Source organism: Gekko japonicus, unplaced genomic scaffold, assembly GCF_001447785.1.
Source record: "Gekko japonicus isolate JY-2015 unplaced genomic scaffold, Gekko_japonicus_V1.1 scaffold603, whole genome shotgun sequence".
Classification (NCBI taxonomy): Eukaryota; Metazoa; Chordata; class Lepidosauria; order Squamata; family Gekkonidae; genus Gekko; species Gekko japonicus.
In genome coordinates this window covers 926,914-947,855 of record NW_015169192.1, presented here as the reverse complement: position 1 = coordinate 947,855, position 20,942 = coordinate 926,914, and the positions used below count along the sequence as shown (strand labels likewise).

The window sequence follows — 20,942 nt, the reverse complement described above, 5'->3', positions numbered from 1 at the left end:
TTAGTAATCATGTCGTGCTTTATACTGGTATTTATATTGTTGTTTTTACCTGTCGCAATTTGTTATGTAAGTTGCCCTGAGCCTGCCTTGGCAAGGAGGGTGGGGTATAAATTAAATAAATAAATAAATAAATAAAAACATGAACTGTCAAGTCAGGGGATGAAACTCATGCTTTCACCTGGCTTCAGATCTACTTGTCTTATCTCTACAGGATCATGGCTTACCTTCCTTACCCAAGATGCCAAAAGGTACCATGACCTATACGTATTACAGTGACCATTACCTTTTTAATCAATGAACTGCTCCAACAGTCCCAATACGAGCTATAAGCCAAGACACTGACTATCCAAAGCTTCTTTTTCATCTAGGCATGTTCAATTAAACCTCATACAGAATGCATATAGGTTAGAAATTCAGTCATTACTTAATGCCTCCTTTCTAAGGCAACTGAACCTTACTGAAGCCTGAAGATGCACAAGCAAGTCCATCAGCAACTATTCCAACATATTCTCCCTTTCCTCATCTGACCTTTGAACTTTTTTGCTTTAAACACAGAGCACAATATACAGTCCTAAACGCGGTCCATCCACGACAGAGACTCAGCAGAGACTAGGGGAGCACATAACTGTCACAGGCAGGCAAAAACACAGCACTCTGGCATTCATAATGATAACACAATTATCTAGCATCACACACAGCTTCCAAGTTAATATAACTGACACTTTTGAAAAGGGAAAACACCAGTCGGAACACTATCATCTGAACTTGATTATCTTTTCATACACACCGTACTCAAAGAAACACTGTACTCAAAGAAACCTAACTAGAAATAATTGAGGATAACCCTAAGAGCATGGACGTGACTAAAAAACTTCCTGAAGTTACAGTAAAACAAAACATATACATCCCATTAATTTCATACCATCCACATTAATGCCAGTGTTGAAAGACCAAACTGGGTTATTAAATGACAGCACCTACACAAAAACAGCAAAAAGCAAATTGTTTGTAACCACTGAATGTATTTTTTTTTCATCCTTGTCCTCTCAGTATGTGACACCCTGGGAAAAAGTCTTATACCAGGGTGGATCTACAGTTAAAAACAACAAATCTGCTTTATAATCAATCCAACGCTGTATACTGTATTTGAAACAACTCGTGAACAGCTGCTGCCCGTAATATCCATTTGCTCTTGTCACTAGGTACAATGGTAATCCACCATCATCCCCCTAAAAGGAGACCTCCAATTTCCTTTCCTCTTGCAGTCTTGACCCACTAACCTATTATGCTCACTCCCCAACAGGCTCTCAACTTAGCCTTGCCTCCCAAGGCTTTATGCAGCAATCACACAAAATGACAATTCCACACCTAAGCAGTCTCCAGCCCAGAATCCTCTGTCCCCATTTACCTTAATCCCCACAAGCACCTGTCCTCCCACCCCCCCCCGCCAATCCAACCCCTGTAACACCTGCCACACAACTGGTACTATCCACCACAAAAGAATCTCAACCCATTCCCCCCCCCGAAAAGCGTGCAGTCACCGTCCTACTCCTCCCCTTCTCATGCCAGTACAATGAAATCCCCCCCCCCCAAAAAAAAATCCTCTGCCACACCGCAATATGACCACCAGCCCACCCGACCTTCCTCCAACCGCAACCTGAACTCCCCTTTCTCCTCTCCATTCTGGACTCTCCCCCCCTCCCCCCGCGCAAGCCAAACAAAACCCCTCCCCGCGACGAAGAAGTGCAGCCCCTCACCCCAACAACACCCCTTCCGCGACAGGTCAGACTCCACAAAGCCCATTAACGCACCGCCTCGCCCCTTCCTTCCTGCACCCCAAGTCCGCCCCCTCCCACTCCCGCTTTGTAATGCCGCCGCCCCAGCAGGCATTCTCCTGCCTCTCAGTGCAGCGCCGTGCAAGAGCAACCAACCACCCCATTCCCTAATGACCCCACACAACACCCCCCCCCCCAGATCCGAACCCAGCAGCGAAACGCCCAGGTCGAGACCTCCGTCCCTCCCTCACCGGCTTGCGTGGTGTCGCTGAGGTCGTAGCCGCCGTTCGCGGAGCTGGTGGCGGCGGGGAACTCGCGCAGCTTCCTCCCGCTGAGGCAGAGGATGCCGGAGCTACTGGCCTCCTCCAGGGCCTTGTCAAGGCTGCGGCCGGTGTGCGGGGACGACGAGGCGGCTCCGCCCGACGAGGACGCCGCGGCTGAAGAGAGAGGCGGCGAGGCGCCGGCCCCGCAGCCAGAGTACCCGCCTGCCGCGCCCCAGGCCGGGCCCGTGCCGGGATACGAGAGTGTCAGGTGAGCCGGCAGGCCCAGGCCGAAGAAGCCCGAGCCCGGCTCCGAGGTGGAGGTGGAGGAGGAGGAGGCGGCGCTGGGGGGGGCTGGGCCGGGGACAGGACCAGGAGCCGGTCCACCGGGACCCTCGCCGCCCCCACTGGCCGTGGTGCCTCCGCCTTGCCCGGCCGCCATGGACGCCACCGCCAGGACTCCCCGACTCGTCCGCCACAATAATAATAACAGCGGCAGCCACAGGGTCGCCCACCGCGCAGGCGCGGAGCAGAGGGGGGGGCAAAGGAAGGGAGACAACGAAGTGAGGCTCAGAGCGCCTGCGCTTGCCCCGAGAAGGGGGCGGAACCAAGGGCAGGGTAGCGGTGTGTGCTTTACAGAGCCGACAAAGGGGAAAGCCGTATTTTGAGCTCTGAGGGTAGCGCTGTATGGCTCTTTTGTTTTTCTTTATTTTAGGTACTGCGCCTACCTGATACAGATGCATTAGTATCAACATCATTACTATTTAAATAAATATCAGTATTATTACTATTGCTTCAGTTATTTATTTAGAATATTTTAATACAATGCAATAGTATTGCTATTGTTTCTTTGGATTATTGCTATTGCTCTGTTTCACATTTTAAATAGAAGTAGCAATGATGCTACTACTAAGAACTTCTTAGCGTTGTTAGGCTATTTAACATATTAGTAGTACAGGCTGAGTTAGGCAGGCAGTGGCTCAGAGGTTAAGATGCTGAGCTGCAGACTGGAAGGTCTGTAGGTCTGCAGTTCAAGACCCTAGTGCTGTATGACGGAGTGAGCTCCCACCTCTGGCCCCAGCTCTTGCCAACTTAGCAGTTTGAAAGCAAGAAATTGCAAGTAGATAAGTAGGTAGAAGGTAACAGCGTTCCAGGAGCTGCGGTGGCTCAAGTGGTTAAGATGCTGAACTGCAGGCTGTGGAAGGTCAGTAGTTCAGCAGTTCAAGATCCGGATGCCGCATGATGGAGTGAGCTCCCATCTCTAGTTCCAGCTCCTGCCAACCTAGCAATTCGAAAGCAAGAAATTGCAAGTAGATAAATAGGTACCACTTTGGTGGGAAGGTAACAGCGTTCTGTGCGCCTTGGTGTTTAGTCATGCCGGCCACATGACCACGGAAACGTCTTCGGACAGCGCTGGCTCTTCAGCTTTGAAACTGAGATGAGCACCGCAACCCTAAAGTCGGATTCAACTGGCTTTCGAGCAAGGGAACCTTTACCTTTAACAGCGTTCCATGTGCCTTGGCGTTTAGTCATGCTGGCCATGGAAACATCTTCGGACAGCGTTGGTTCATTCAGCTTAGAAACAGATGAGCACCGCCTTGGATTTGACTGGCTTTTCGAGCAAGGGAAACCTTTACCTTTAGGCAGGGAATAGATCAAGATAGGTAGCCATGTTAGTCTGTCTGTAGCAGTAAAAATGAGTCCAATAGCAATTTGTGACAGGGTATGAGATTTCGTGAGTCACTGCTCACTTCTTCAGATACAGCTACAATGTGAGCAGTGACACTCAAAAGCTCATACATACCCTACCACAAATTTTCTTAGTCTTTAAGGAGCTACTGGGTTCTTGCTCTTTTCTACTTAGGCAGGGAACTAACTCCTGTTAACCCATGCATTACTCCTATATTTGTGTAACACAAATTGCCAGAGTTACTCTCTAATTTTCTCTGCAAAAGGGGAGGAGGAGAAGTCAGACATATACCTGAACCCAGCAACAAGCTGGAGTAATGTTAATCCTGGCTTAATGCCACTAGAAGATGGCATCAGAATGTAGCCACAGTTTTGCAGTGGGTATCTGAGGTTCCCCCCACGCAAACGCACCACCTGATAATAACCATTCTTGCTCACCCCCAACAAATGTAAATAGACATAGTTATCACTTTGCACCCTTGTTTATTATATGTACCATGTAAATAAAATCAACTCCCACAAAAATATTTAGTGTCACACCATTAGTGGCCCTTGCATCACATGGTATTTGAACACTATTGTTTTCAATTTTTTTCTATACCTATGTGGGAGTATGTATCTATATATCTGCCACCTGAGGATACACTCCATTCATCAGATGAAGTGGGTTGCAGCCTACAAAAGCTTATTGTACAATCAATAAGTCTTTAAGGTGTTCCAAGACTCTTTGTTATATTTATCCACTTCACAAGGGGAGGGGAGAATTGCCAGAGATAGAAAAGATACAATCCAGGAAAAGTGACTTCAACAAACAAAATCAATGGAGTTGAGTCTGTCAATTGATTCACCAGTGGATGGGAGTAATTCAAGCAGTAAAAATCTTAGGTTCAGCTGTGTTTCTGTAGCAGACTTCCTAATGTCCTTACATGGCACAATGGGAAATGCCTTTGAAATCAGCATCATGATGTGAAATGAAGTGAGAAATGACATGTTTGGAGAGCTGTAGCTTTCCCCTGCTGCAAGGCTGTTTCTGAATGTGTCAGCCAGTGGCCTGTCCTTTTCCCCCAGGCATACATTTGGGCATTTCTTGGGAAAGACACAATAAATAAGACTACAAGCCTTGGCCTTGTTTTTAGTGGGATTTACTGGGGCTAATCCGAAGCACAGATACTAATTCATGTGTTGCAACCTGGACCTGTAATTTTTTAAAAAAAACTGGCCTATATATTACCCATTAGATAAATTGATAAATTGCTGTGGTGGGGTAGACTGCTACTACGAGGATTAATTTGATTCCTAGTTTCTTATTTGCAGTTCCTCTTGAACTGGGCATCAGCCTCGCTTTCCCTTCCTTATCTGTCATCTTATCCTGTTAGGGTAAACACAGTGATAATAGCACTGTGTGTAAACGAGGTCTCGCCTTTTCTTTTCTTTTGGGGGGTTGTCTGGTTTAGGAACAATCACTGTATTCTTGTGGTGTCACCCTTTGTTCTATGACATTCACTGCAGCCAGAGACACAGAAGTTAAGCAGGTGAGCTACAACTGATTCTTAGGTCACCCATAATTTACCTGCTACATTTTTACTGTTAACAGAGCAACCATTTATGAGCTGCAGGGCATTTTACAAAGACCTACGAGCAGCTGGCAAGACAGAATGTTCATACTTGGGACTCCAGATTATTCATCCATTTCCCCATTGGACTGGGACCAACTACTCAAATGAAGACACGACCAGCACCATTCCCTTTTAGTCACAGAAATCTATGGGCAGAATTGGGCAGCTATGATCCACTGACCTCCGCTACTTTTTCTTCATAGTTCAACAGAAAAACAGAAGAAAGATATTACAAAGAAAGGCCTTTCTGTTGTTTGCAGCTTTAAAGATATATATAAGAACATAAGAGACGCCAATGTTGGATCAGGCCAAAGGCCCATCTAGTCCAACACTCTGTCACACAGTGGCCAAAAATACCAGGTGCCATCAGGAGGTCCACCATTGGGGCCAGGACATTAGAAGCCCTCCCACTGTTGACCCCCCCCCCCCAAGCACCAAGAAGACAGAGCATCACTTGCCCCAGAGCCCCTATCTATACCTTGTGGCTAATAGCCACTGATGGACCTCTGCTCCATATGCCTATCTAATTCCCTTTTGAAGCCGTCCATGCTTGTAGCCGCCACCACTTCCTGTCCATCTACATCCATCTACAGATGTGCACCTCATGCATCTGATGAAGTGAACTCTGACATACAAAATTTTTGATGGCATACATGGATTTTCTCTTCTGAGTGCCAGAGCAGTGATGGGAGGAGGCAAAATTGGCAGCTCTAGAAATTATGAGATACCTGCAACATGAGGGAAAGTTTTTCTGTCAGATTAGAGTGGGAGGGGAAGGAAGCTGTCCAAACTTATGACATAGAGTGGCAGGTGATGTGTTTGTATCTCAGGAAAACTTTAGAAGTGTTTCAGCTTGTGGCTCTTAAAAGTAATTTATTTTGAATTGACAAATGTGTGGATCACAGTGTAGGGGGTATATATAAATGAAACAGGAAGAACTGGTATGGTGTAGTGTCTAGTGCTGGACTGAGACTGAAAAGACTTGTTCAAACCTGCTCAAAGTTTGGGCCAGTCACTCTCTCTCCCCCAGCCTACCCCACAGGGATGCTGCAAGGATCCAATGGAGGAAGGAAAGAATCATGCATGTCAATCTAAGCCCCTTGGGTGAAGGGGCTGATTTCAGTGGGAACCGCTTCTGGCAGCAACTCTGATTCCTCATCCAATTGGGAGAGCATTCTCAGGGACTGAGGGACTGAATCAATACCAAATTTCAGGCAGATGGAACAAAAAGCAATTCTGTCTAGCTGGTCAGGAATGAGACTGAATGAGGCAGAATTCAAACAGGAAGGTTGCAAGCAGCACTTCTTGGCTTCAGCTGAGTGTGTCTGATATGGCTTTATGACAGCTGAGACCACCAGGATGGTGCAATTACAAGACCAATTTAGGTGCATCTGGATGACATTTTTAAGGAGAAAGGAAGCATATCTCATACACATCAGACCTCCTGCAATCCCCCCACCACAACAGCAAATGGGTGTACCCATTCCCCCCAAAAAAACAGTTGGCAGGATTAAGATTTATTAATTAAGACATTTATATCCCACCTTTCCTCTTGGTTCAAGTCACCTTACAATAATAATTAAAACATTCCCTGCTAGAACCAAAGATAAAATAACAAGCTCCAAATCCCCCACCTTCCTTAAAAGATGCTTGCTGTTCAAACCCTCTAAAGCCCTGGCAAACTGGCAGGCCTTACAGCACCCCTCCTGAAGATTGCCAAGGAGAGGGCCTTTCTCACCTCTTCAGGGAGCCCATTCTACAGAGTTGGAGCCACGCTGGAAAAGGCCCAGGCTCTGGATGATGCCCCATGGGCCACCCAAAGTGGCAGGATGGCCAACAGATGGCTACCTGGTGACTGCATTTGATGCACAGGAACATATGGAAGTCCTTCCATATGGGTAACTCCTTCCAGGTTGCTGCTACTCCAGTCAAAATTCATAGTTCCTCCAGAACTGCCTAAATAGTTCAAGTCTGAAGCCAAGCATCTAGCTGCCTCCAGGAGAATTCCAGAGGTATGAAGAACATTTTAATGTTAATAAGTTATATTTGGCTATTTTACTGATTGTATTCTTTTAGATGTGAGGCTGTATTAATTCTTATACTGGTTTTTAAATTATTGTAAGCCGCCTTGAGCCGCTTCGGCGGGAGGGCGGGGTAAAAGTCTAATAAATAACTAAATAAATAAACAAACATGCCCCTGTCTGACTCTGCTAGTCACATGGCACTCTCAGGGCCACAGAAGTCAATTCTGCTCTTTCCACAGAGAATTACGCCCCCCCCCCCCACACACACACACAAGGATGAGCATCAGGCAGATTCAATGGATGCAATAGCATTGAATAGCAATGGATTCAATAGCACTGCACCAGAGAGATATCTGTCTCTTTGCTTTCAGGGCTGTACCATTCAAAGTCAGGCAAAATGGAAACAATACTTTCTTATTTTTCCCCTCAGGTCATGCCTTCATTCTATAACCCTGCTTATTTTTTCCCTCCACCAGTGTTACCTCTAAGATGAGTTAGTGTGAGCTAGCTTGCAGTTTTTTAGCCTCCGGCTCACACATTTTTGTCTTAGCTCAGGAAGGATGGCTCCAGAGCAAACTGATTTATGCAGCAACCAAATTGCTTGCTCACAACTTTAATGCCAGGAGCTCACAAAGTAGAATTTTTGCTCACAAAAATCCAGTTTAGAGGGAGCATTGCCCTCCACTCCTATTTCCAAAAAGATAGCTGTATACAGGAAATGCAGGAAGGGGGGCAAAGCTGTGTGCACCCTCCAGACAATATCAGAAATGAATTCTGCACCCATGTTCTGCACTAAGGCACGCTGAAGGCCATGGACTGCAGACATGCTGCAAAGGCACTTTCTCTTTTTTTGGGGGGAGGGTGATAAATTTTTCTCCTTACGGTGCAGAAGGCAATGAGTTCTGGGGGGCGGGCACGGAAGTCATATGGGGGGAAAGAGCAAATCGGCAGAGGCCATCTATTTGCAAAGCCATCTAAATTGCCACCATAAGGACCAAGGAATTGCAGGGCTTTATTCGTTTTTAAAAGGTCGTTACAAAAATCTCATTGCGCTCAAACTCCTCAATTCTGCCTCCAAGGATCGTTCCGCTTAAAACAAGAATCCACGTAATAATCCGGAATCGAAAAGGATTTGGAAAGTCCACAACGGCTACCAAGTCCAGGCGCGCGTCCCTGGAAATGCAAGTCCCGTTGCCCTCCGCAAGACTGACCCCGAAGTACACATGCCAGGCTCAAGAGGAAGTTTCTGATGCAGCCGGACGGGTAGGAATCCGGGACGGGAGCGGCTGTTGTGCCGGTGCCAGGGGGAGGGGGTGCCGTCGAGACAGCTGGCGGGAGGCAGGCGCTTGTCGGGCGCAATGCCAGGACTTCTTCCTCGGTCGGCCGGGCCGCTGCGTGCGTCCACGCCAGATCCCGCTGTGGTCGGAGAGCCTATGGAGGCGCCGGGCGGACAGCAAGAGCCAGCGGCGGGGGCAGGATCGGGGCCCAGCGGCTCAGAGGAGATCGACCTGTCCTTGGGTAGGTGTGCCGGGACGCGGGGGCAACGAGGGGTGGGTCTGGAGAGGTCGGGGCCCTCGTGCGTCAGGGGCAGGTGGGGGGACTGAGCCCCTTCCACCAGGAAGGAGAGGGGCTGGCACCGCTCGAAGTGGCTCTGCCCAACGAAGCCCCCCCCCCCCCCAAAAAAAACCCTTCCACACTGGAGTCAGCCTCTCCTCGTGGCCTTGGGGAGCAAGGGATTAAGGAAGGGCCGGGAAAGGCTGCCGAACCAGGCCTGGGAGCCTTCCGCGCAAAGTTATTGCTGGAAACTTCCCACCCCAAGTACTAGACGGACTGCATCGGCCCCATCGTGCTGTCACCCCCACTCCTCGCTCCCCCCTCATGTGCAGCCTCCCAAAATAGAGCCGCCTATCCCCCCGCAGTCACTTGACCCGGCGCGGGCTGCCTGGGACTATTTATGGCAGCTGACGAGGAAGGCCCAGCAGCTCCCTGGCGGGCAGTCGCTGCACACGCCCGATGACGGAGGCCAGTCCCCGCCCTCGTGGACCTGGGTGGGGTTCCTCGGTCCCCCTTCCATCCGCTCTGCGTATACCGAATTTGACCCCAGTAGCCTCTTGGGGGAATGAGCGTTCGAGAGTCCCAGCTCCTTTCCTTAGATATCTGACCAAGGGAGCTGTGGCTCTGGAAAGTTTATACCCCACAAATCTCTTCTACTACAGACCAACACAGCTATCCTCTGAAACTATCTGTATCGCCTGCATCTGCCAGTCCCTGAGGGCCGATTCATAGCAGACATTCCTCTAAAAGATTCGACTCTCAGATTTTTGGTCTGAGCTGTCTGCATGCAATGGCACAGTAAATAAAATGTGTGGCATTAGTATCCCGACATTCTTCCACGGTCGAATTCTAGGCTCCTTGCATGTATGGGTGTTCCCAAGTGTTCTCTCACCCAGTCACTGACCAGCTACAGCGTAAGCAAGATGGCTACATCAGGTGCCATTCCCTGGTTTCTGTCTTCCTAGAGACGCTGTTATTCTTTTTTGCTTTTGTCCTCATCTGTTTTCATCTGTAAGTGCCCTTCTGTAACACACTTGAACTTGGTACTCCAGATTTGGGCTTTTCCAGGGTGAGTAATGCCATACTTCTCATCTGCTTGGATGGAGCTCTTAGTATAATCCTGAAATTGTCAAAACCCAGATCGCAATAGGGGTTTGCTTTGTAGCCCACCCTCAGTCATTGGCAAAGTATACCGCCCCACACACATACACTTGGGGGGTGGGAGATGGGGTTGAAATGTTTAAATAAATAAATGACCCTTCCTTCAGTTATCACTTTACATTTTGTAGAAATTCTGTGTTGAATTTCATTATTTTGTTCTCAGGCCTCCATCCAATTGGGATTACTGAATGTCTAGCCTATCCCTTTCCATGTTTTTGTCACCCACCCATTTGATCAGTGTATGGTACACAATTCTGCCTAATACCTAACAATCGCCTCCCAGGGAGATTGTCCCATTCTAAATGGTTTCCTCTAGAGGTAATTAATTAATTCATTAATTATCGTATGGCAGGGTGTGTAGTAAAGCCAGGAGATACTAAGATTGTCTGGCAGTGAGAAGTTCTAGCTCTTTTAGCATTATACACCACTAGGTGGCAAGCTAGACTTTTTAAAGGCAATAGACATTTCAGAGGTGGTTTGCCATTGCCTACTTCTGCATCACACCCCTGGTATTCCTTGGAGGTTGCCCATCCAAATCCTAGCCAGGATTGCCCCTGCTTAGCTTCCGAGATCTGTCGAGATCATGCTAGCCTGGGCTATCCAGCCCAGGGCTCACCTAGAGGTGAAGGCTGTGGAGTCTCATGCAATGGTCCTGCAACACAGCCAGGGTGGTGCAGTGGTTAAGAGTGTTGGGCTGGGATCTGAGAGATCCAGATTTGAACTCCCACTGCACCAATGGCCCCCCTCTCTTAGAGGTGGAATTTGCCCCTACGAGTCCAAGGCCACCACCCCAGGGCTCAGGGAGGCAAGGGAACGTTTCGCCCCGCCCTGTCCTCCCCCCACACGCGGGCGTCGCAGCTGCCGCTGAGAACGGCGACGGCGGCCATAACTTTTTAAAGAGCCCCTCCCGAGAGCTGGGGGAGCCAGAATGACCTCTAGTGTGTGATGTCACACGCAAGAGGTGGAATTTGCCCCTACGAGTCCAAGGCCACCACCCCGGGGCTCAGGGAGGTGGGGGAACGTTTCGCCCCCCCCACCGTGTCCCAACTGATGGCTGATGGGAGCAGGGAGCGGTGCTTATGTGCCCGCCCCCTGGGCTCCTGACTGGCAGAGCACACCGCTCCAGTGCGCTCCGGCAGGAACCGAGGCCTGTTTGTGAGGATAAAACCGAGGAGGGGAGAATGTTGTAAGCCACTTTGGATCCCCAGTGGGGATAAAAGCTGGGTATGAATATCTAGATAAACAGGAAGTTCTAATTTCAGTTTAAGACTGACCTGTGGGGTGTTTGGGGAATTTGTCCTTGCTTTCACAAAGTTTAGTTTCTGCCCCCTGCCCCCTAATGACTGTAAAATAAGCAGATGAAACAAGCTTCTTTGATTTGTTTATTTGGGTTGTGTTTCCTAATCCAGATGACATCATAAAGCGTAACAAGAAAGGACATATAAAGGCAGTAGGGAACAGATGGAGGCAGCGGCTCAAGAACAGGAACCCATCCTACAGCAATGGAAGACCTCGATTTCGGAGCTGGGCACCACAAAATGTGCCAGGTACATACAAAGTGGTGAACAGAAGTGGGAAGAGGAGACCTCAGAGGTGAAGGAAGGCAGCAGGCAGGTTTTATGCACCATCCACTTTTAGTTTTGGCGGTTGTTATCCTGGATCCCTTATCCTGAGATATCAGCCCTCCTTTCAACTCTGCACTAACACCCCTTTGCTGCCTATCTTGCGGCATTTACAAGACCACTGTGCTTCTCTGTAGAATCAAGACCTCCACCCATCAAGGATAAGCAACCCTGCTCTTGTTCAAAAAATCATTATTCCCAGGAGGGGGAGGGAGCCATTAGTCAGCCTGGCTTACTAACACTTTATATCTTATTTTCCACCACTGATTCATCCCTTCATCAGCTAATGAAATCTGAGGCTAAACTGAGTCCAGGAGTAGCAATCCTAAAATATTATATGATCATACTAACAGAATACTCTGCCTCTCTGCCCCTGCGCATTCTTGTTTTTTTGTTCGTTTAGCAATTTTCTCCCTATACCCGTATTACATCTGACTTTAATCTCGGCCTGAATTCAAGCTCTTCTTATTAATTTTTTTTTTTTTGCTCAATTAAATGTGGTGTTTGGAGAGCTGTGAACAGATTTCCTGCTGGGTTTTTTTTTTTTACTTTTTACTGTAAATAGCAGCCATGCAAGGAGGCAATCTGGATCCAGGCTGCAGAATGGGTTACGCTTTTCCTCCTTTGCCACCCATTTTCCCAGTTCACTGATCAATCCCCCCCCCCCCCCGAAGCATGTGGGCAGCTCCACCTTCCACAGGGCAAATAGCAGCTTGGGGGAGGGGGCAATCGAAGTCAGGGAAGCATTCACTCCCCTTCTCCTGTCTCCAAGTTCCAGGGTTGGATTAGGGCATTCACAATTATGGACTCCCCCATGTCATGTCCAATTGTGTCTTCAGTCAGTCAAAGCTATTTGGTAGGCCAAAACCAAGCTTGTTTACTCAGAAGTAAGTTGCACTGTGTTCAGTCACACATTCCCTGACCTGGATGCCTTCTGAAGGCCTTCATGTCAATATATTTTTTTAAATTTGTGGATTAGGTTTGACAGATTGCTCTACGCTGTTGGGAATAGAGTCTCCTGGAAATCCCTTTCAAACAGGCCCAGGGCTGCTTTTGTTTTCTGGTTAAGAGGGCTCTTGTTGACATGTTGAACCCCACACTGACAACAAGGAAAAGGTTACTGTGAGTTTCATACAGTACTATTTTTAAATTGAGGACATCTTACACAAAGGCTGAATATTAAAGGAAAAGCCAATCAATAATGAAGGGGGAGGAGAAATGTGAGTGGAAAGAAAAGAAATGACTGAGACCAAAGAAATGTTAAGTGAGGTATAATTGTGAGGTAATTTCATAACAAGCATACCTGAGGAAAAGTAATCCATAAACTAAACGCAGAACTAGAAAATAGACCATAACAAAGAAACCACTTCTCTCTTTGATGAATGGCCTGGCTGTGAATTAGGAGAGCAATTTATCAAAGCTATGTACCAGTTAAGAACAGGAAGAAAGACTTTCTGCCACAGGGGAATTTCTCATGCCATGGTTTGCCTTCAGGTAGAAGAACCTCCACCTGAATCAGTCTAGTCCCTACAGACTTGCTCCACTGGTCGCAAAGGACGGTGTCAGAACACATCAAGAGCTAGTGGGAGAGGGGTTGAATTTTCTCCTGAGAAACTTGGTTTCAAAACTCCCAATGCTATCTCCAAGTATATCACCCTCTCCTCATGTATACATATATTTATATGTACACACATATACATTCCTTGAGGAAGGAACGGAATGCTATGTTTCCATACTATAAAACTCCAACAGATCTGGCAGTCGATGTAGGTGCCCTGAAGAGCCATGTTCTTCTCCCTATTTCGGACACCATTCCCAGCAGCAAGTGGATTGTATGGTCTATTGGTGGCTATCCCAGGAGCTCTCTCTCATTCTTGCCGTGAGCTCATGGGCTCAGAGTATCTAGCCAAGGGTGGGCCCTCTGCTGGGCCACAGATGTCAGCAGATGTCTAGCCAAGTAATGCCTTGAGACTGGCCCTGAAAACTATTCAGCCACAAAGTTCCGCTGGCGATCTTGGCCTCAGATAGTTCACAGGCGAACCTGCCTCTTAGGGTTCTGTCAGGATAAAAATGCGGAGAACCTCATGTATATTTGTTAGGGATTTCAAAGTAAAATGCAGAGTTAATAAATGCAGCAGAACACTTTCTTTAAACAAGAAAGTTTACTAATGAGGGAAGGATAAACTGGGAAATACTAGAAAACAAACAAAGAATTAACATCCTCTCTGACTCTTCTAACCTACATCTTGACTCTCTAAAGTCTAAACCACATGTGCTAGCCCCTGACGAGAATTAGAACAAAGAGCAATAAACTTTCTAAGCCTTCACCCCTCGGACATCTTCTGATCTATTGATTACCCAATTGGAGAATCCCAAACCTAACAAAGTATGTATTTTATCACCTTGCTCTGGCAGCAAATATGTATCTGACTAAATAGTTAGGATATCAGCATCCATCAACAAACACGTAAATTCTTCCATGACTTCAGGGAGAGAACTTGCAAACTCCAACAATATTTCTCTGAGCTCTCTGAAGGAAGTAGTGGGTAAAGATGTGAAGAATAAAAAACAAGCATTTTAAATGCACACATAACCATCCAAGTTTTGTTTTCTATTTTTTACACAAGAAACCATAACCTCAACCATGTATTTCTTTAGGACCCTACAGGTTTCGAGGAGGGTTTAGAAAACAGCAGTATTACAGAAAACAGTTTTGGAATAGCATGACTGGTCCCAGGCGAAGAATGACCACCCAGACGAAGAATGGCACAAGCCCCTTAAATCGGCCAGCATCAGCTGAACAGCAGGTAAGGCCAACCTAACATCCCATTTTCCCAAACAGCTTTCTAATGAGGAAGTCAAACTTGATATCAGGGGTCATTTCGTAGAAAAAGAGGTGCAGGAGCTCATTAGCATAACTCATTAGCATAATTTATTTGCATATGCGACACCCTTTGACATCACCGGAAGTGTATCAGAAGGCAACACCCACCGCTCAGGCTCCACTGGACTGTTTTGGATTGCTAGCTATTGGGGGGGGGGACATGCAGATCTGTCCTCGCAGAGGAGGGAGAGCTTGTACTGGAATAAAACTTGGTCTTAAAAGTGCCACTGGACTGTTCTGGACCGGGGGACCGGGGGGGAGCTCTGCAACTTACCTGGCTGCTTCTTGCTCTGACTGAGGGCTGCTGAGAGCAGGGGGTGGGGCTTGTTGCATGTGCCCCCCCCCTGGGCTCTTTACTGCCGGAGCTCCGCTCCTGTGCGCTCCTGCAGGAAATGACCCCTGCTTGATATGTTAATGGTGAATGAATGAATAATCTATGGTTAATTTCTAGGGCAAGCAGGATGAACCCATGTTGGAGGGGAACAGTGATGGAGTGGCAGCCAATCCACAGCAGGGGCAGCCCACACGGGCCAAGTGGATCAGACGTCCAAATGCTTTCCCACCCACACAAAGGTAAAAGCTTGGTATATCCATCACCTCTGGATTTCAAATGTTTTGTAAATATATAGCATCCAGTTCAGGGAGCAAATTTCAGATTATTGTGGAAGGATACCTAGCCATCAGTTTTTATGACAAACATTCAGGGCAGCAGTTCCAAATCTGGAGTTTCCAGTCAGCGGTTTGACTGGGCAGGGGTGAGAGTGGAGAGTAAGACTGATTTTAAATATTTCTAACTTCAACATTCACTTTCAGGAAATGCATCTAGCAGTGCCATCCTAAGGAGCGTTACACCCTTCTAAACCCATCAGCATCAATCGACTAAGAAGGGTGTAACGCTGCTTAGGTTGGCACTATAAATGTTTAGTTTGTAAGGAATTTCGCTGTATTAATTTGAGACCATTCCCACCCTCCAATAACAGGCCTTTCCAACTAAATCGAAGACCAGCTTTTATGCAGAGGCAATCCCGGTTCCACTTCAGCAGAGAGGTGAGTTATGTTAGGTCGAAGATTTGGTGAAATGCAGAGTTTACTAGTCTCACTCTCTGGTTTCAGCCGCCTCTGAAATCTGATTCCGTTCTTAAATTAGTAGCCGCAAAACTAATACTAGTGCTTCTTAGCATTTATATAGCATTTTTGGCTTTCAAAGTGCTTCACAAAGCTCTGGTAGGATTTGAACTAAACTGGTAAAGGTAAAGGTTCCCTTGCTCAAAAGCCAGTCGAATCCGACTCTAGGGTTGCGGTGCTCATCTCCGTTTCAAAGCCGAAGAGCCAGCGCTATCCGAAGACGTTTCCGTGGTCATGTGGCCGGCATGACTAAACACTAAGGCACACAGAACGCTGTTACCTTCCCACCGAAGTGGTACCTATTTATCTACTTGCAATTTCTTGCTTTTGAACTGCTAGGTTGGCATTTATATAGCATTTTTGGCTTTCAAAGCGCTTCACAAAGCTCTGGTAGGATTTGAACTAAACTGGTAATTTCCACCAATTTCCCCTTCTCACTGCACACCCAACATATCATTCCTTAGGGTCACTTATATCCCACAAGCAGCATTTTGTGGAGATCAGTGGGCTGCAGTGGGAGGGGGGAGGCAGGAAAGTTCCATTCTGCCACTGGGAAATTTGGTCTGGACCCAACCCCATTATCTCTGCAATCCTTATATGAATTGTACAAAGCGGGCCATTGCTATATCCATATTGAAGAGGAGAAGCTGAATATGACATACATATGAACTGAATCAAACCATTAATTCACCTAGCTTGGTATTGTCTGATTTGACTAGCAACACCTCTTCAGGGTCTCAGGTGAAAAAAGCCTTTTTCCAACACGTCCTAGCTGAGATCTTTTAACTAGAGATGCCAGAGAATGAACCTGGGATGCATGCGAAGCATCTGCTTTTCCACTGAGTTATGGCACCTCCTTAAGTTGAGACACAGGGCCTTGTTTGAGACCACCAATGGGGTTCATAGTGGACGTTCCCTTTACTGCAAATATATTGGCACAAGTGGGGGACCCAAAAAGACGTGTGTGGGGGGGACATCTCATTTTCCCTTCCCCCACTATTTCCTCTTTCACTTCCTTGGCAATCCCATAACCTCTTCCTTCTTGCTGTTTCCATCCTACCCACCAGCCAACCTACCTTTATCTGACCTCAGCCTTTCCTCCTTCCCCTTCTCTAGCAGCCTCTATGCAGGAAAACTATGGCCCAATTGTGCGGTGGCTGTCACTGGGCTGGGACCAGTTGCGTAGTGGGGAACTCACAAGGACTTGAGGGCACCTCCCTTACTTCTGTATGCACCTTCCCACACTATTTCCTCTTTCCCTCCTCCTGGCAACTCCCATATCCTCATCTTTCCCAGTTTCCCTTTCTCCTTCCCACCCACCAACTGTCCTACCTTTTATCTGCAACTCATATTCAGCTATATTTATTATTTATTTACTTCACTTATACCTTGCCTTTCTCCACAATGGGGACCTAAAGCAGTTTACATCATTCTCCTCTCCTCTATTTTATCATCACAACAATCCTAAAAGGTAAGTTAGGGTGAGAATGTGTAACTAGCCCAAGATCACCCAATTAATTTCTATGGCAGAATGGTGATTTAAACTTGGGTCTCCCAGATCCTAGTCTGAAACTCTAACCACTACACCATAGTGGTTTTTATGGGGTGGCTGGTGGTGAACAGTAGCAAGTAGCCAGGCCTGAGTGAGTTGTGCAAGTCACACCATAGCAAGTTGCCTAATGGTTGCTGCCAAACCTGACCTTAATGAGTCTTCCTTCAAAGGTCAAAACAGCCCTCGAAAGGGCCCTGCCCCCCTCTCCCTGCCTTTTACTGACAGAAATCAAGGCTTCAAGGCTGGCAGTATTGTGTGGTTGCTAGCAACTGTCACAGAGGGCATTTGTTTTTTAAAGCTCTAGGCACTACTGTTATTTTGAGGGGATTATAACTCCTCAGTGTTGTTGGGATTTTTTTTAGATTTCAGATTTTTCTGCAAACCTGGGACTTTTCTCAGGTTTGTTGAAAGCTCTGTCTCATCTGTTCATGGCTCTAGTCTCCAGATTTAAGTATCCACAGATCTAGCTATGGTGAAAATTAGCTATATTGATGAGAATTTCCTGTATCCTGTCAAAAGAGCAGCCAGCCAGATCCTACAGGGAAGCTAACAAGCAGGACACAGCAAGGATTGCAATAGCCTATTGTTTTTCCCCCAATATGAGACAGACTGCCTTTGAACATGGTGGTTCCATAAAACAGTTAATGTTTGAATGAGTAAAGGACAGGTGTATTGGCCCATGCTATGGAACTCCAGATTTTTTGTCAGTTCTGGAAGACTCATGTTTTAACATAAGGTTCACTGACACTACCAAAGAATAGTTCATGTCAGAGTTTATTTTGGAGAGGAGCCAAAGTTTATGCTTTTTGTTCCCTTTTCTCTTACAGCAAAAAGAGTCAAGTTCAAATGGAAAGCAGCCACGGATGAGAAGGTAAACAAGGGAAAATTTCCCCCTTTTTTAAAAAATGAAAAATAAATTGGTTAATGGGAAAAATAAAACCAGAATATTTCCCTCTTGTGGTAGGTGGCAGCTTCAACCCAGCTCCGGAGCTGTCCTGACCATTTCTGTGTCTAACCTCCAAGCTAATCAAATGAAAATGTAAGTGAATGTACAGCTTGGATGATCTTTGTTCTTCTTTTAGTTGTCTCATATTTTTGGCTTATTGCACCAACCAGCACGTAATCTGTTTTCATTTTAATGCCTATACAAATCATTCTGTCCCCTAAGAGCAGCAGGAGAGGTGGTCGTATAAAAGTCCTCAGGCTAGGGATTTGCAGAGTCTCGATTTGCAGAGTCTCCTGTTTCAAATGGTGGTGGAGGAAAGTGCTATCAAGTCACAGCTCTTATAGCAACCCCCATTGGGTTTTCAAGGCAAGAGACATTCAGAGGTAGTTTGACATTGCTTGCCTCTGTGCCACAACCCTGGTATTCCTCGGAGGTCTCCCATCCAAATAATAGCCAGGGCCAACCCTACTTAACTTCTGAGATCTGATGAGATCAGGCTAGCCTGAGTTATCCTTCGCTGTATGAAATGGCCCAGTTTTCCACATCCCTGTTTATTTTCACTCAACATGGAAATAAATGGCCATCTTTCCCAATGAATGGGCACAAGTCAGTCTCTCTCTCTCTCTCTCCTCTCTCTCCTCCTCCCCCCCCTCTCTTTCTTTCATGCTGGAGATTCCATATTTCTGTATATTTCTGTAATCCCCCATTATTGTGGACAGTGCAAGAAATTAGTAAGTGATGATACTAGTTAATCTCTTATCAAAGGAGAGCTAGTGGACTGGCTTACTCCACATTTTTCCCCTGTGAAAAAGATATCCTTATGTTGTGTGTCTGTTCAACAGGCCAGGAGCCAAGCGCCCATTCTTGAGAGGGAGAAGCACCCCAACCAAGATGACCCATCCTAAGCCCAAAGGGGTGTCTTTGAGGTTCAACTTCCGTGCCATGGCTAACCAGGTAAAGAGAACTCCTCAGGTTGTGCAAAAATTGCAGCAGTTCACATGGTTGGCTGTTGCTCACAGAATGATTTGCTTCCATGAACGAATCAGTTCTGAGGTTTCAAAAATAGAGGATTTAGGCTTCTTTTTCTAAGTTCTGCAAAATCACTCCTGCCCCAGGAGCAACACCCCTGTAGTGTCCAGAATGATTTAGTGCAATTTTCTCTCTTCAGTGCTGTGTGTGTTTAAGTGGAGGACTGAAAGTGAATGCAAGTTAACACTTTTCCCCTTCTCCTTAGACGAGCTTGACGTTGAATGAAAGGTTCTCTGGCCTGAGGCACAAGCGTCGTTTTACACCACTAAGAAACATGAGCCGTATGGTCACTTTACCGTAACTTTGCCCTCTTGGTGGATTCAGACCAGCTCTGGAAAAGGATTCGGTCACTGAACCCTACTGATTTTCCGCCACTGCCTTAATGATGTTTTGGGGTCATCTCGACATGGTTATGGACCCATCTAACCTAACACCAATGAAGTTTCTGCACAATGGTGGCCCACAGACCAGGGTCAGACTCTTCTTCCAAGCCTCACCACTATGGACTCCCAGGTCATCTCACCCTCATGTTTTTGGCTTGGGGTAAACAGAGTTTGGCTTGAGGCCCCTGGATGAGCCAGTACCATGCCTGATCTCGGCTTTGAGAGAGTCACGTGGGAAGGAAGGGGCCCTCAGCTTTGTCCTCCAACACATGAGTGAGCATTGTCTCTTTCATGGTACGTTTGCAGCTCCACAACTTTGGCTCAAGAGCCACTTCTTATTGGTTCCCTTTCTGCGCTGGGATCAGAAGGCAAAATATCTTGGTTGGAGGAGGAAAAGAGTGTTGTGTGAGGGTGTGCTGCCTAGGGAATGTGGGTGGGAGTTTTGTGTGTTTTGGTGGAAAGGGTAGCCTGGAAAGCACTTTTACAGATTAGTTTGAACATTTGGTTGTGATGAGCTACTAATGCACTTAATAAAACCATTTTAGAAGCTTCACAATCCTGTTATATCTTTTTAACCACCATAGCGTCTGAGGCTCAAATTTAAAAAATACACCACTGAAAGTGCAATCCTAAACAGTTACTCCCTTCTAAGCCCATTGATTTTAGCAGAATTACACCCTTCTCAGTTTAGGATTGTACTATGAAAGAATAAGGAAATATGGGGGGAGGGCTGGATTGAGTGAATTGTGGAAAGAAAAACTCCATTTGGCCATTCTTGAACAGGAGATTTGTAACTGCTCCTGACTGCATTTCTTCATAGCAAAAATGAGAGTTGACAGATCACTCAGAGAATGTTTTGCTTTTTTATTTACTTGGGTCCCTGCCACACGAGGGACAAAAAGAACGGGCAAAGTGCGGCTTTTAAAAGCCGCACCAAAATAGGCACGTGGCGGCGGGATCATACAGATCCTGTGAGCCGCCGTGCAATTGCTCCCTGGCACGATCAGATGCTGGGGAGACGGGAGGCTGCTGAACTGCACATGTCTGAGCATGCTCAGTTCGGCCAGGACCCGGGGATGCACCAGCGGAAGAATGCACCGGCGATCCCACGGCCGGCTTTGATGCGGCCGTTCGGAAAGAACCACCTCGGTTCTTTTTTGCTGCGGATTATCGCCGGAAGGGCTGGATCGGGGATGGGCGCGCAACGCTTCCCAGATGTTGCGGTGGGATCGCGCCCGTTTGCTCCGCCCCCGATCCGTCCCTCTCCCGGCCCTAATCCTCTCATGTGACCGGGGCCTTGGAAAATGTATATGTCAGCTCTC

General features: G+C 47.0%; 2 protein-coding genes across 3 annotated transcripts in view; one reads left to right on the top strand and one right to left on the bottom strand.

Annotated features, from left to right (window-relative positions):
* Nucleotides 1–2,514, bottom strand: part of LRCH2 (leucine-rich repeats and calponin homology (CH) domain containing 2) — a 58,005-nt gene extending 55,491 nt beyond the window's left edge. For both annotated transcript variants that reach the window (XM_015416262.1, XM_015416263.1), the window contains exon 1: nt 2,027–2,514. In XM_015416262.1, the coding sequence (XP_015271748.1) occupies nt 2,027–2,477 (451 nt within the window). In that variant the 5' untranslated portion in view covers nt 2,478–2,514. The remainder of the gene's footprint in view (nt 1–2,026) is intronic.
* A 6,193-nt stretch (nt 2,515–8,707) lies between these two features.
* LOC107114686 (UAP56-interacting factor-like) lies at nt 8,708–20,173 on the top strand. Its single transcript, XM_015416265.1, has 9 exons — nt 8,708–8,882; nt 11,489–11,626; nt 14,360–14,508; nt 15,037–15,158; nt 15,566–15,632; nt 18,090–18,133; nt 18,227–18,301; nt 19,051–19,162; nt 19,443–20,173. Exons 1-9 carry the CDS (start codon nt 8,723–8,725, stop codon nt 19,536–19,538), a joined length of 963 nt encoding a protein of 320 aa, XP_015271751.1. The 5' UTR covers nt 8,708–8,722; the 3' UTR covers nt 19,539–20,173.
* Nucleotides 20,174–20,942: the final 769 nt, after the last annotated feature.